General features: G+C 43.1%; 1 protein-coding gene across 1 annotated transcript; it reads right to left on the bottom strand.

The window, feature by feature from the left end:
- Positions 1-5,919: 5,919 nt before the first annotated feature.
- Positions 5,920-13,994, bottom strand: drd1b (dopamine receptor D1b). The gene has a single exon (XM_030438688.1). It carries the CDS (start codon positions 12,347-12,349, stop codon positions 10,964-10,966), a length of 1,386 nt encoding a protein of 461 aa, XP_030294548.1. The 5' UTR covers positions 12,350-13,994; the 3' UTR covers positions 5,920-10,963.
- Positions 13,995-15,325: the final 1,331 nt, after the last annotated feature.

The following is a 15,325-nucleotide window of genomic DNA, read 5'->3' as shown; positions in this document are numbered from 1 at the left end:
GTGACATGTTTTAGAAATACAGGAGGTGTAACCCAGTGCAAGAATAAATGTTGGCAATATTTGTCTCTATTTGCAAACCACAGATATGCTGCTTGTTGTTGCGTAGGTTCAATTTGAAATGTTTTGTTGTGGCAGCACTGTGCTTATGATCTTAGGCTTAGGAAAAGATACAGTTTTGGCTTAAAATACCTACTTGGGTCGCCACAAACACGCCTGGCGATTGTCCAAGGTCTCATTAAAAACGCATATTTCAAATGTTGAAACACAGCATCGAACTGTGGTCACTGGCTTGGCAGCCTTCTTGCTTGCGATTGTGATTGTATATATGTCGATATGGTTTGTATGACATGTACAGATTTAAAGATATTAGTTGTTTGAAGAGACGTTAACTACCACATTTTATTCTTCAACTGAGCTGCGATGCGACAGCTGGCCTGTGTGCCGACAGCAGCAAACAACCTGGACTGTACAGTGTATGTCAAGCAAATTTGCAAAATGTAGTCTTTAAGATTACTTCCTGCTTTTCCTCTTTTACCTGCACTGCACAGATGTTGTTTAACCTCTGTCATCTGTAGGCTAGCAGTTGGGTTTCTTACAAGCAGCAGTTATCATTAAGTGGGAAGATGCATCAAAATGTGATTTAATTTCAGTCTAGACACCCCATGTGGAGCAGGCTGATGAGGAAACAAGGGCATCTTCAGGGTTTCAGGTGAGGACGTAGTTATGAAGACATCAGCATAAAAGTAGCCGACATGGTTATGAGTTTATTTAATTATTTCACATCACAATTTTCCGTTAAACAACAAAGCAACACCAGCCTGTAATAAAATAACCTGACTGTATTAATTTGAAGTAATTGATTTCATACGTTGATGATGTGACTTGTTACTGTGAGGGTAGAAACCAGATCTTTCTACTCTGTTTAGAATTTACATTTCTCTGCTACATTGCTATATTATATGTATATTATCTCAGTTTAGAACAAAGCCATCAGGTCCATCTCAAACATGGAGGGCTGTGGATTTTTGGGAAAGGATGCTGCCTGCTGCTTCTGTGAAGTTGGGAATGAGCGTATAGGAGCTGAATGGGTGCTGGTGTGGTTACATAAGCACATTACAGTGGTGTGCATGCATGTTCACACACACACACACACACACATACACACACACACACACACACACGAGAACACCACTATGTTGCATTTTGCTGCCTGCAGACTGTCATTAACCTTGACTGTATTTCCACTGTGACCCCACTCCTGTCTCTCTCTCTCTCTCTCTCTCTTTTTCTCTCTCTCTCTGTCTCTCTCTCTCTCTCTCTCTCTCTCTCTCTCTGTCTCTCTCTCTCTCTCTCTTATCTCTCTCTCTCCCCCTTCTCTCACTCTCTCTCTCAGTATACAGGGCTGGTATGGGATGTGCCAATTATCAGAAATACTGTCATTTGAAAGACTCATTGTTTTGTTTTGTTTCGCTTGTTATTTTCTCTCAAACCATATTTTTTCCATGTCATCTCATGGATCGCTTTAATTAGCATGTACATGCACGAGGGTTGGCTAAACTATAATATGAACTGGTTATATTACTATACACAGATAAGCACATATTAGCAGCCAAGTTTAGCGCGTCAAAAAGACTTTTACATCCAGCACACAGGAATGTATTTAAAAACACATGTATTATTATTAACAGCAGAAATACATCACAGGTTTTAAACCTCTAACTCTCTGACAGGGGACTTTAAAACATCACTCGTACATGATCATCTGCAAATCCTGTGAAGCTAGGATCAAAGAACGTATGCAAGTCTGGGCCAAACTTTCACACAGCAGACAAGAACATCAGAATACTCAGGATTAGTGGTCTAAAAGGCCAATTTGCAAAGAGCATAACAGTCCAAATTAATGTTTTACAGCAAGAGTTTCACTTCTTAATGCTAATTAACGTCTCATCTTGAGCTAGGTGCTGCAGCTATATTACATGCAGGGATTAAGGAAGTAGTCTAATTTCTGTCAAATATGATGCTTAGTGTTATCTAATTGTGGTAATTATTCAGTTATTATTAATTATGATAATAAATCATTAACTAATTATTTCACAAAACTTCCTCAAGCATTCAATTCTCAGTTAAACATCAACAAAACACACTTTACATCACAAAATTCTGAGAAGTTACGATGGAGCAAATTAGGAAAAAATGAGGAACTAACTGCTACTTAACCATTGATAAATAAGTTACTCCTTATCCAGTTCAATAGAGCAGGCCCAGCTAATGATTAGTTAATTAAGAGACGATTGAAGGAGAAATCAGGTACGAAAGGGAAAAGGTGACTCGTGGAACCACTCGTGAGGAGTCATCGGTATGATCGGCATGAACTAATCATTACCTAATGATTCGTTAATAGAGTACATCCAGGTGTGATCTACATTTATTTATTTAACATGGCCCACCATTAGGAGAAGAGAAGTACTTATTAACGATGAATGAATTATCAACTCGTTAATGATTTGTTCCTTACTCATTTTCTTAGTAAACTAATCATTAACTACTCATTAGTTACTTATTAACTCATGGTTAACAAGCAGTTAGTTCCTCATTGTTCCCTGCTATCTACTCAAAATTTTGTGTCTCTCCCAGATAATTACTTATAATGTTTTATTTTTGTATTTGATATGTATTTATTGAGAGTGCTCAATTCGTCTTGACCCTTTTACAGCAGCCTCTCAACGGCACATCAAATACAGACCAACAAAAATAAATGTAAGAGTTCAGAGCTTGCTAAATTCCTTTCTCTTTACAATGAAGCCAGTTAAACCTGATGGGAAGCACGACTTGCCAACCTCTTTAGAAGATCTATAGAGCTGTTACTGTTTTACCCTGCAAAGTGTGCTTCCTGTTTAAGAGAGAGATTCATCTTGGTGTTTGAAAGCTAAACGATGGTGCCCTAGCTCTGCTTTTAATCCCAGTGAGAGACTTCAGTAGGGTCATGAAACTATCATTAAGTGGAATCTCTCTTTGAAACCACACTTGCATGAGTAAGAGTGGTTGTAATCGTTGTGCTGCCTGAGAACTTCTCAAGGACCTTTTTTTTCGACTGCCTTTCATGGGCTTGATTTTAACAGATCAGTGACTTGGGAATGTTTACATACGGTGATCCACAGTCCGTGGGGGCGACAATTCCCAGGGAGCCGCGCAAACCAGCATTTCAATATGTATTAAAGACTAGAGAAAATAAATCCAAGGTCAATAACTAAATAATACCTTATTGGTAGGTTTCCTATAGATGTCATTGCAAATCATCCATTGTCTCTTTTAAGGGTTTGTGATCACTGCAGATGACACATTTTGAGACATTTTTCTGGGGGGAAGTTGCTCATTTTCCTGATTTTTGCCACTCTCCTTGAAGGGGCCCCACTGAGGGGGATTCTGGGGTGGCAGCAATGCACTGTTTAGTGTCTTTGTGATGGTGGTTATTGCAAAATGTGCCTAGTTTGCCTCCCCTGATGGTGCATCGCTGCTTCTACAAGAGTCTCCAGTTTACACGAGTTAATAAGCGTTGTGTAATACAAGTGTACTTGGAAGATTTTTCTTAAACAAAAAGAAAACACTTAACTGGAAAAAACTTTGGAGCTGCAATCAATCTGAAACTGAAAAATGTTCTAAATAAATACCACCGGGGTTTATTCAGCAGCTGCGTGAGAGAAAAACATCATTTATTTATTTATCATTTAGAATATGCTTTTAGTTAGGTGGGATTTCAAATTAAGAGCCCTGGATTAACTTGTGCAGCGAGTATTAGTAATACATTTAGCACAGGGAGAATCTGTTTAAAGCTGGTAGAAATATTTACATCTCACACATACAGATGCTTTGGGATTCACAGGTCGTCATATTGACAAGTTTGGAGTGAGACAATTCTCTTTCTTACAAATTGGAAGTTTAATGACTTTGGGGAACAAGACCGGAATATATGCACAGGGGACAAGTTGCACTTTCAAACACGTGTTAAACGCTGTGAAAGGATCTATTTTAACCCACATCATGCATGGATGTGGAAGCTGGGAGTGCTGAGTGGGCTGCAGCGCTCCCTAAGACGGGGATATAACAATATGCCAAATTTACAAGAAGGCCCAAAGAATTTATCGGAAGCTTCACAAAGTTTATATAGTTTCCCTGAATACAACACCTCTTAAAATTGACTGATTTTATAAGGAAGTCTGGGGGAATTTCTCTCCCTCTTCATCGTGCTGTTGCGGGATGATGTGGCTGCTTTGAACATGTTGTTGCTGTCTGCTGTAGTGCAGAACTGTTTTTAATACCTGTTTAATATAAGTTATCCAGTTCACAGTTCACTTGAGAGTTGCAATGAACTGATGGTTCTGTAGCAACATAAGTGAAGATGTTCTCGGAACAAAAGCAACACGCCGATATCTGATACACCATCCAGTTCTTTATGTACTGTATTTATAGACTGCTTCGTCTTCTCTCCTCCAAGTAATAGCTACTGATATCAACCCTGAGTTGTACAAGCTCCCCCGAGTGGATCCAGTTTAATTTTGAAACTACTCCAAAACGTCTGTGTGTGTGTGTGTGTGTGTGTGTGTGTGAGACAAAATCAAACAGATGTTAGCTAAAGCATCACTGGCAGCTACAGAGCGGTCGGCCGATGGGACCCTGCAGTTTGGCGTCTGAATGTTTTCTCCAGACTTCATCGACACACACTGTAGACTGCCAAAAGATTACATTTCACAGGTGAGACCACGCTCGAGGTACACTTCCCCTTCTCGATGTGTTGACCCTGACTTAATGTATAAGCAAATGCACGGATGTGTGAAATGAGATTAAGCACCACTCTAATCTGCTCACCGTTCATTCTCACCCTGCTGAATCCAGCAGAGCAACACTTTGAAGCAACTAACCAATCAGACAGTTCAGCTGGGAGTTCAGGGCTTTGTCATGTCTTTCTGAGCTGATTCTGATTTATGTTTTGCCTGCAGGTAAAAAAGAAAGCTGATGAAACAAGCTCCAACCAAGTGATCTTAAAAGACATTATTGATCATATTTTCAGTCTCTATAGAGGCGAGATAAATATAGGGGGGACCTCGTAGCTGTGGGCTGAATCCAATTCTGAAATGTAAAGGTGCATTATGTCGTTCTGGGGAAGAAATCTTAATCAGAAGAGAAAGATGTTCATTGACTGATTTTTTTATGCTTAAACTAAATAAACTCTTTGTTATCATGGCTGAATAAATAAATTGATCCTAAAGGAAAACACAGTTTCACACTGAACCTGCCACCTTTCTAGCCTCACATCATCTTCCTCTGAGAACAGCTCATTTATTCAGTTATGACAAAAGATGAATATTTCTCTGTTTGCATTATTACCTCATTAAAATGCTGTGTTTGAATTTCCTCTCCAAAACTACATGGTGCTCCTCAAACACATTGCTAGTCCAAAGAGACGGAAAAACGTTTTCAAGAACTTTTGACAAGCACTGGCTTTTTCCAAAACTCTTACACATGTTTTTCCTTTAATCGTGTGCAGCTTAACTTAACAAATGTGTATTATTTCCGTGCTTATAGTGGGTCTATAACTGCGTGTGCACTTGAGTCCATATGCTTTTGTTTTTCCCCACATTTGAGCTAACAAATGAGGCGAGCGAGAGAGTAGAAGAAGAGGACGTGTCAACTGTCAAGTGGCTGTCAGGTTATGTAAATGCGGGGCGAAGGCAGGAACACAGCGAGGACATCGCGCTCAGGGAGCTGGAAAAAAATATGCGTCACTGTTCAAAATCAATCTCCATCGATCCTCTGCGACAGCGACATGATCTTCCAATAGCCGCCCAGTGTCAAAGGCACACCGCCACTCACCCTCGTCATCACCGCCGTCATCATCCACCTCTCAAATAAACACAACTCAGATGAAAAAAAAATACATACATGTTTATTTTACAAGAAGGGCACGTTTTTTTTTTGTACAAACTGTAAACTAAATACTGTAATTATTCTGAGGGTTATAATCTTTGACATCACTTTCATGAATGAACACCAGAAACATGTAAATAAATAAATATATAAATAGTCAGTGACTGTCGCATCTTACTGTAAATAATAATCCCACACTGGAGAAAACATACAGCATGTAAGTCTGCTACACACATTAAGGATTTCTGAAGATAAAAAGCACTTGTGTTCATCACGACTACATTTTGAACATCATTGTACAATACTCTATCCCTGCATTCCCCAACCCTAAATACTGCAAACTGTACTTTTTTTTTTTTTGTATTTTCATTTTATTTTTTACATGAAGCTTTGTCACTGAATCGATTTCGAGGTAGGGGCTCCGTCGTTAAGTAAGCTGGAAACGTGGACGTTAAAATGCCTCCACAGTCTCGGGGCCTGGGAGTGTTGTTTGGCCCGACGTCTGCTGCGTCGTCGGAGGAGGAGGAGAGATTCTGCGCTGTCAGATTTGCTTAAGTCGTCATACGTCATGTTACTACACTGATTGAGAGTCTGTGTACTGTCACCGACGCTCCCCCAAAGCAACTTGTAGGGCAGCCTGGAGGAAATGCTCCGGATCAAACAAAACATTTTGCTCGTGGGACCGTTGCCTGACATCGTCCTTCTCCAAAATCAAAGCAGTGGCATCTGCAGAGATGACTCACTGAGTTGACAAGGTGAGGGCTCGGGGGGGATTAACATGGAGCCACAATACAGCAGAGATCGTTTCATCTCTCGGCTGGAGGTATGTCTCTATAAATGTGAACGTACAGCATATACGGAAAAACATCTGGTAAACGTGTAAATGCCAATGATGTCACAACAAATGGCAGATTAATCTCTACACAGTTTAAGCACCCACACCCCCCGAAAATTCAGCTTATAAAACACTGGTTTAATCACAGCTACAGAACAGCCACATTCAGCCAAAGATTTGGCAATACTCAAAATATAATAATAATAATAATAATAATAATAATAATAATAATAATAACAGCCAGGTGGGCCTTTGATTCATCGCTTTGACTCAAACCACAGAAGGGGAACAGTAGGCCCTGTCTGTTTAATAATAAATTCAATCTGTGTTAACATCAGGAACGCTCATCGAGTCGACGGAGGCAGCCAAGAGAAAAGAGGGGGAGATGGAGGAAAAGGAGGGTAGAGGGTGGGCACGGAGGATCTTCCCCCGAGGCAGTTCCCTTCCACGTCCAATCCTGGAAAATTATGTGCCGTTCATGTTTTATCGCATGTTTGAGCCGGCTTGTGTTTGGGAATAATTAGGGAGTAAATTAAGAGGAACTGATGAAGAGAGAGAGAAGGGAGGGTGAACTGATATGGTTGAGGACTCAGAGGCAGAGAGGGAGGTTCTGGTGTGTCCTGGCACTTGGAAATAGAATTTGAGCACTTGGAAAATATGATTAATTCATAATATGCAACAAAAAAATCAAAACTCCAGCTCATCAATGTCCATTTTAAACTGATGGAGCAGCAGCCAGGAGGAGCCGAGGACACAGAGGCAGCAGAGAGGACAGCGAGTTGGCTTTTGTGTCACAAGCCGAGCCACATATTGAGCTAAAAGCTTTCCCCCCCTTTGTTGCCATCTAGATAGCATTGGATTTTCCAGAGCAGGAAAATCAAATGCTTCGTTCAAGACCAATTGCTTTCTATCGGATCAGCTCTTCCTTTCTCTGATGTGCAACAGTTTCACGCCTTCGTGGACACACACACAGCACACGGTGGACGCCCAGCACACAATCTCAGAAGGCGTGATGCTGAGCTTTCTTTCCCCGGCAACACAGGACGCAACAGAGCGGCGGCGTGTCGGCTGCGGTTACAGAGCTAAGTGAGTCTGGCTCCGTAATCATGTGTGCCACACACTGACTCTGCAATGACTTATATGCTGAACAAATACGCAGTTTAAAAGGGGCTCTGTGTAGTCAGGATTTCAATATTTACAATATTAATGAGGTAATAACACAAACTCAGAATATTTATCCTTTCCATAACTGAATAAACAAGCTGAGAGGAAAATTAGGTCCCAGAACACTGATGAAGCTAGAAAGGTGGCAGGGTCCGCCACATACACACAAAGTAGAACAGTGTGAACACGTGTTGTCCTTTAAGGTCAGTTTGTTTATTCAGTTGTGAGAACAACGAGAGTTTGTCTGCAATTTGTTTTAGCTTAGAGATCTTTCTCTCCCGAAACTACAGACTGCTCCTTTAATCTAATTCAACCTTTAAATCTTTGACATAAAGAATTCTGCTTTAAATTAAATCAGATAGAGAAAACAACTCCCTACATTCATAGTCTTACGTTCTTTGTCCTCGTGTTTTATGTTACAGTGTATAAATACATAAAACTGAAACTTAGAGCAACAATTTGTCACTTGCTAAAAACAGTTTTCCACAAATGAAGAGTTGAATTCAGAAGCGATAACGTTCACTCAGCCTTAGTTTGTCTGAGCAAACCTTGAATCAATTTATCTTGAGCACATTATACATCTTAAAAGTTGACTCTACTTTAAGAAAGCCACAAAACCAGGAACCTCAGAATTACCAAGTAAACTAAAGTATTACAATTTAAGCTGACTTTACTCCACAACTGCCACAATACTTCTCAGAATTTACTGTTATCACAATAACCATCATCAAATATTAGTCGTTGAACTTAAACATGGAGGTGAAATTATATTTGGTAAACCAACACGTTGAATCTGACAAACCGATTCCCTCAACATTACCAAGTAAAGTAGACTAATGATTTTAAGGAGTTAAAACTTTTAAGCTCGCACATCTTTCAGTGTATTAGTCGATTTAACTCTGTAATTCTGGGGGAATCGGCTTCCTGACATTTTCAAAGTAAAGTCAACTCTGGAAGTTTACAGTGTAAAAGTCAGTGCAAAGAATGGGACACAAACATGGCCAATCTGAGGATTGTTAAAAAAAATATTTGGGACAATGTTTTAGTGCAAATCTGTGTTTCAGGAGCATCTGAAGGTAACAACTAAGGCAGCAACAAACCAACATTGTCATCACTGATTATTCTGCTTAATATTCTCATGATTAACTGTTTAATCTATAAACTTTTGAAAATCTGAAAACACAGAATCACAATTTCCAGACTGACGTCTTCAAATTGGTTCTTTTGTCCAACTAGCAGTCCAAAGCTGGCAAAACTCTTCAAATCAGCAAATTCTTACATTTAACAAGCTGGAACCAATAAAATATTTGACATTTCTGATTGAAAACAAGCTCAAATAGTTAATGATTAATTTTCTTGCAGCTTTAGTAAGGCGTGACTTGCTCAAAACTCACTTTTGTCAAGGACTGACCTCCTGCTAATGTGTGTAAACAGATTAGTGGGAGAGGAGAGGCAATTAAAATATGTCTAACATCTCAAAGGTAATCCTCATCGTGCTGGTGTGGCTTTGGACTCCACCGATACAAACAGAGCCGACTGTCACACCGCATGCCCCACATCGCTACTACAGCACAGCACGGCTCCCAGCATGAGCAATTTACAAAATCAGATATCTGCAAGTTTGCAAAAGGTCACCAAGTGTCACTTTGCGTCATAGCTGAGTGAACTCTGCTGCTGCCTCTCTGCCTCCTCCGTCCAAGTGCCAGAGTTTAAATTCACACATTTACGTCCTTTGTTTTAGTTATTGACTGTTTTTAACACCATTTGCCAAAAATAGACTCATTAGTGCCACTTTAAGCAGACTGGAGTAAGACTCAAAATGGAGGACTGCCAAAGGAGACCATGAGGAGGAGACGCAAAAGAATACATAAAAGGAAGGTTTGGTGCAGGAGTGAAGGACACTGCTGACTGAGGAAGAGGAGAGAGGAGAGAGGAGGTGAAGAAACAGGGACAGCGTGAGAGAGGAAGGGTGTTTGGGGACTTTGCTGACTGAGGAAATGAGAGCAGGGAAATAGAAAAAGGAGAGGAGACCGCAGGGCCCTGGAGAGGGTTTGCTCCGGAGCGGCGGTGAGGGGACACAAAGCTGATGAAAACAGGGAGCGAGGAGAATAAATGGAGGAAACTTCAGCTGAGCCAGTCTGATCTGTCCCAGGAGGACACGGCTGAGGACGGATCATAGGAGGGGACGAGGGAAGGAAAGTAGACTTTTCTCTCTCACACACACTCACATCAGTCGGACCTGTGAACATTTCAGGTTTCATAAGAATCTGGAGATGCTGCAAGAGAACATGGGAGGTGGTATCGAGGGAAAAGGGAGTTCGTACATTATTAAACATTTCTACGCCAGCTCAGATTACGATGTTGAACTCCATCGTCTGCCCCCCTTCCTGTTTAGTTTGAATCACAAGACTTTGGTGTTGGAAAGCAGCTTCACCTCACACAAATCACCACTGCTGTTTTTGATTTAGCAACTAAACCGTCGTTAAAAAAAATGTACCGAACAGAATTAACTGCAATAAACTTATTATACTGCACCGAAAACCAACACAGCCACATTGTTCTCTCTCCCATGAAACACATACAAAGCGCCTACCTACAAGACATTTTGCTAATAGTTACTACATCTTCCTTCACTGTATATACCGTGTTGAAGTCCTTGCAGGATCGTGTCGGTACTGTACAGTATACAAATGCAGATGTATACGTCTTTGTAAATGTAAAAAAAAAGTATACATGTGCACGTAGCTAGTGTTCTGCTTTAATATTCACATTATCAACATTTATCATCAAATGTGTCAATTTCATCAATAAATGCTGAACGTATTTTGCAGATAGTTATATCCAGGATAAAGTGCCTTTACTTTTAAACATTCTGTAGGTTTTTCCATGTAGATTTGTGTCGACAGTCTTAAGGTCCCGTATATCCCGCTCACTGTTTCCCCGTCAGGCATGTTTCTTTAAGACGTCTGTCTCTTTTGCTCCTTTGCTGTCCCTCTGTGAAAGCTTTCCTTCCCCTCATGCATACATCTGATCCGCCTTTCCTCAACACGACACTGCTTTATGCTGTCCGTTCTGCGTGATGGGATTGATCTTTTCCAGCGTGACCTCTGTATCGCTGTCTAAATTCCCAGAGATGGCTGGGGAGAGTTTCTCCAGGGCATTGTTTACCATCCCCACCTCGACCTCCCCTCCACATCCATCCTTCTTCTGCAGCTCCTCCTCCTGACACAGGATGCTGTGGGGGATCACGTAGCTGGCTGAGTGGTTGCCCTCCTTTGGGATGTGACTCTTGGGCTGATACTGACAGTTGGGGTTCGAGGTAGGGCCGCCCATGTTGTTGTTTATACTGACGATCTCGATGGCGTTGCTCCCCGGGCAGAGCTTGTGGCAGCCCAGGAGGATGGAGAAGGCCTTGCGGAAGTCGGCGTTGAAGGCATAGATGATGGGGTTGAGGGAGGAGTTCGCCCAGCCAAACCAGACGAACACGTCGAAGGTGGTGGAGCTGATGGAGCAGGGGAAGTCCTGTGCACCGTCCGGCTCGCAGAACGGAACCATGCAGTTAAGGATGAAGAAGGGCAACCAGCAGCACACAAACACTCCCATGATGACCGAGAGCGTCTTTAAGACTTTGGTTTCTCGTTTGAACGACATTTTGAATGAGCTCTCGCTCTCCATGTTCGATGTATTCCCCATGCTGCTGTGGCGGTTTTTGGCACTCTCTGCTGCCCGCTCCAGGGCAGATATTCTCCGTATCTGCTTCTGGGCGATGCGGTAGATCCGGGTGTAGGTGACGATCATGATCGCCACGGGTATGTAGAAACTGATAAGGGAGGAGGAGATGGCGTAGGTCCTGTTAAGGCTGGAGTCGCAGTTGTCATCGGGCAGCTCACCGGTGTACGTTCCATTTAGCTCTGAGAAGCCTGTGGCCTGAGCTTTGTGCCAGTTAAGTTGAACAGGGATGAAGGAGATGAGGACGGACAGGGTCCACGCCACGCTGATCATCAGACAGGCTACTTTAGGGGTCATCTTACGTTCATAGCGGAACGGGCTCGAGATGGCCCAGTAACGATCGACACTGATCACACACAGGTTCAAGATGGAGGCGGTGGAGCACATGATGTCGAACGCCACCCATACGTTGCAGAACGCGCCAAACGGCCAGAACCCCACGATCTCGGTCGCCGCCTTCCACGGCATGACCAAGATCGCCACCAGCAGGTCGGAGATGGCCAGAGAGATGACGAAGAAGTTGGTGACCTTCGACCTCAGGTGTCGGAACTTGGTGACGGCGACGCACACCAGCGTGTTGCCTAGCAGCGTGGTGAAGATGAGGAGGGAGAGGAAGCATCCCGTCAGCACGCGCTTGGACGAGTCTCTCTCCGGGAGCAGCTGCTTGCCATCTCGAACCGTTGAGAAATTCTGATCCATTGTTTATATTACACTGCTAATAAAGTGAGAGAGGGGGTGGGTGACGGGGGTGTCAACAGTCACCCCATCACATCCCCAGCCTGCAGCAGCGGCGCCTCTCTGGGGAGGGGTTTTAGGCGGACGGCGTGGCTGGTGAGGAGGTCAACTGTCTCGGCACCAGCTCTCCCACAGACTGGGTCATCCATAGGCTCCTTGTCACAAGCACCATCCTTGCACGAGAGCTGCTATAAATATTTCAAAAAGATCTGTGGCAGCAGAAGAATGCCTGGTTCTTGGATTCCTGCAGCACAGGCAGCAGACATTCTAGTTGGGAGAGGAGGAGGAGGGATATTCCAGCCGTTGTTTGCAGTGTTTGATTGTTATTTTTCTTCTCTTCCAGTCAGCACCGTGGTCATGAAGAGCAGCAGTAAAAATGACACGAAAAATAAAAGTCCGGGCTCTCTGCTGCGTGCCTCTGCTGTCAAGCTCTCGGCAAAAGTTTCACACTGTATTGTTGTCGAGCTGAGTAAACAGAGGCTTGGCCAATCATTAGCCTTATATACCACCTCATCAATAACTCCTATCGATGGTTTTCGCGCTGCATTTATCTGATTTGTTTAATGATCCTCGAGGCGTGTCCGTGTGATTATATTGGTGCCTCTATCGACGCGGATCCGCCCTGGCTGCTAGGTGTTTTATTTTTATTTATTTATTTTTTATTTATGATGTCTTTGAACGCAGCTCCCTGTCAGCGCATGGCACAGCCTCCTGCCAACATTTCCACCTGAGTGGTGAGCCAAAAAAACAAAAAAATAATTTAGGCTGAAAACGTCATTCAGAAGTCCTCCACGGTCCACTTTGATATCAGAGATACATCTTGAATGTCTACTTCATCGCACGGAGGGAAAGCACATCAAAACAACAGATGCTGTGTGTTGTGCTGACATGTCGCTGTACTCCAGATGCGAGGTCGTTTCTCTTCTTTCTCTTCTCCGTTTGGTTCAGTTTGCGTGCGCATTTGTGCGGACGCAGCAAAACGAGCGCTCGGCTTTCAAAAAGACATTCATGTGTTATTTGGGCCACCCACCTAAATCATCCCTGTCAGAGCAAATGTTTAAAATAAAAGCTTTAGTTTCTCGTTGTTCAGACAGCGTGCGCACCGCTCTGTCAGCGTGGACAGCTCCGGGTGCCGCGGCGACGACTTGGGTTGGCTTGGAAAACAATTGCGTCCAAAAAAAAATCTAATTCGAGGAAATATTCAGTCCACCAAAAAATGTAAATAAAAATCTACATCTCTCCTTCATACATCCAACTTGTATCTTGGTACCAAGTGAAGGAGACGGAGCTCACCCTCTCTGCGCTCTCCTCCATGGGGGAGAAGTCAGTCACGCTCCCCTGTTGCGACGGTCCTCAGGTGTTTTATCGCTCCTGATGCGTTTCTTTTTCGGGGTCAGCCTCCGTTGTGCAACATTCAGTCACCCTGTGATGTTGTCTGCGGTCTGACTGGCCGGCAGAGAGTGATGGGAATGACTCTGGTCTCTCCAAGACCGTTTTTCATGCGCGCTCCTCTCTCTCCGCTCAGCTGCTGCCTGCTGCTGCTGCTGTGCGCCACGGTCTTTGCCACAACTGCTCCATCTATCCAGGGAGGCTGTGGAGGGTAAAGCCACCCAAATCCGCCCTGCACAGAGCACATCTCACCAACCTTTAGCATTTGTTGTTGTTTGCTTCTGAAATTGTGCAATCTGACACCTGGTTGCAGTCAGATTTTGGTAACTTTCTCATTCACCAATATCAAAAATCACTTTAATGTTGTTACAGTAGGCCTGATGAGAATGATGCCATTCCTTTAACCTACTTTCACTTTTATTTGACTTGACCTACACCAACAAAACAATTATAGCCTATTAATTCTAAAAAAAAACAAAAAAAAAACCTGAGCTAAAAAAATTAAGGTGCCTCACTGTCCTGAACTGAACTTGTGGCCAGCAGGCATGCAGGCAGAGGCACAATGAGGCCATCTACTGGATGCAAGATTGTGGGAGATGAGAGTGGAGCAGGGAGAGCGAGCGGAAGCGCTGTTGCATTAACGTCACCTCAATAAACATGACTGAACAACTCTGAATTAGATTAGAGTCCCATGAGCCTCGCTGCAGCAGGAAGACCCATGAAGTAAGAGAGACTGTGTGTGTGTGTGTGTGTGTGTGTGTGTGTGTGTGTGTGTGTGTGTGTGTGTCAGTGTGTGTGTGTGTGTGTGTGTGTGTCAGTGTGTGTGTGTTTGCATTTTGGAGGCTAATGTTATCATGCCTGTAGCTGCCTGGCAGGACTGGCCAGTTTGCATATTAACTATTTAGCTGAATGAAATCCTCAATGGACTCTGTCCGCTTGTGTGTGTGTGTTTGTGTGTGTGTGTGATTCATGTCATGCATGTGTGCGTCTATGACTGTGCATCTCCGTACGTGTGTGTTTGTAGATGTGTACACATGCATTTCTGCCTGTGTGTGTGTGTGTGTTTGTGTGTGTGAGTAATGCATGTAGACAAGCCAAGTGTAAGAGGCCTGGCAGACACAACGCCCACATTTCCCTGTAGCACAGAGCCAGGGTGTGCGTGCAGCCGACAAAGTTCAAACCAAGACCACGTCACACACACACACACACACACAAACACACACATGGACTCGCTAGCTCGCTCACACACGCGCACACAACCAGCCATGCAGGGTAATTTATGTCTGCTCCAAAAAGCAAACAAAAAAGAATAGAGTAGAATACAGCGGAGTAGAGTACAATAGAGACCGAGAGAAATGTGTTTTTGGGGATGACTTTTTGCCACGTGCATGTCAAAGGCCAGACGCTTAATTTTCAAGGTCAGTCTTTCTGAACGTGGACTTATAGATGTGTTACTGCTCTGTCTATGTACAGTCTTTGCAAGCCGCAGATAATTCAAAACTCTGCATTTTTTAATGTTAATGTTGGCAAGAAAACAAAATGGTTTGAAGA

Source organism: Sparus aurata, chromosome 13, assembly GCF_900880675.1.
Source record: "Sparus aurata chromosome 13, fSpaAur1.1, whole genome shotgun sequence".
In the NCBI taxonomy this organism is placed as follows: Eukaryota; Metazoa; Chordata; class Actinopteri; order Spariformes; family Sparidae; genus Sparus; species Sparus aurata.
This window is presented reverse-complemented; position numbering and strand designations above follow the sequence as displayed.

Bases quoted from the DNA above. Each gene is read 5' to 3' on its own strand.
- drd1b (XM_030438688.1), bottom strand. From the start codon at position 12,349: ATGGATCAGAATTTCTCAACGGTTCGAGATGGCAAGCAGCTGCTCCCG.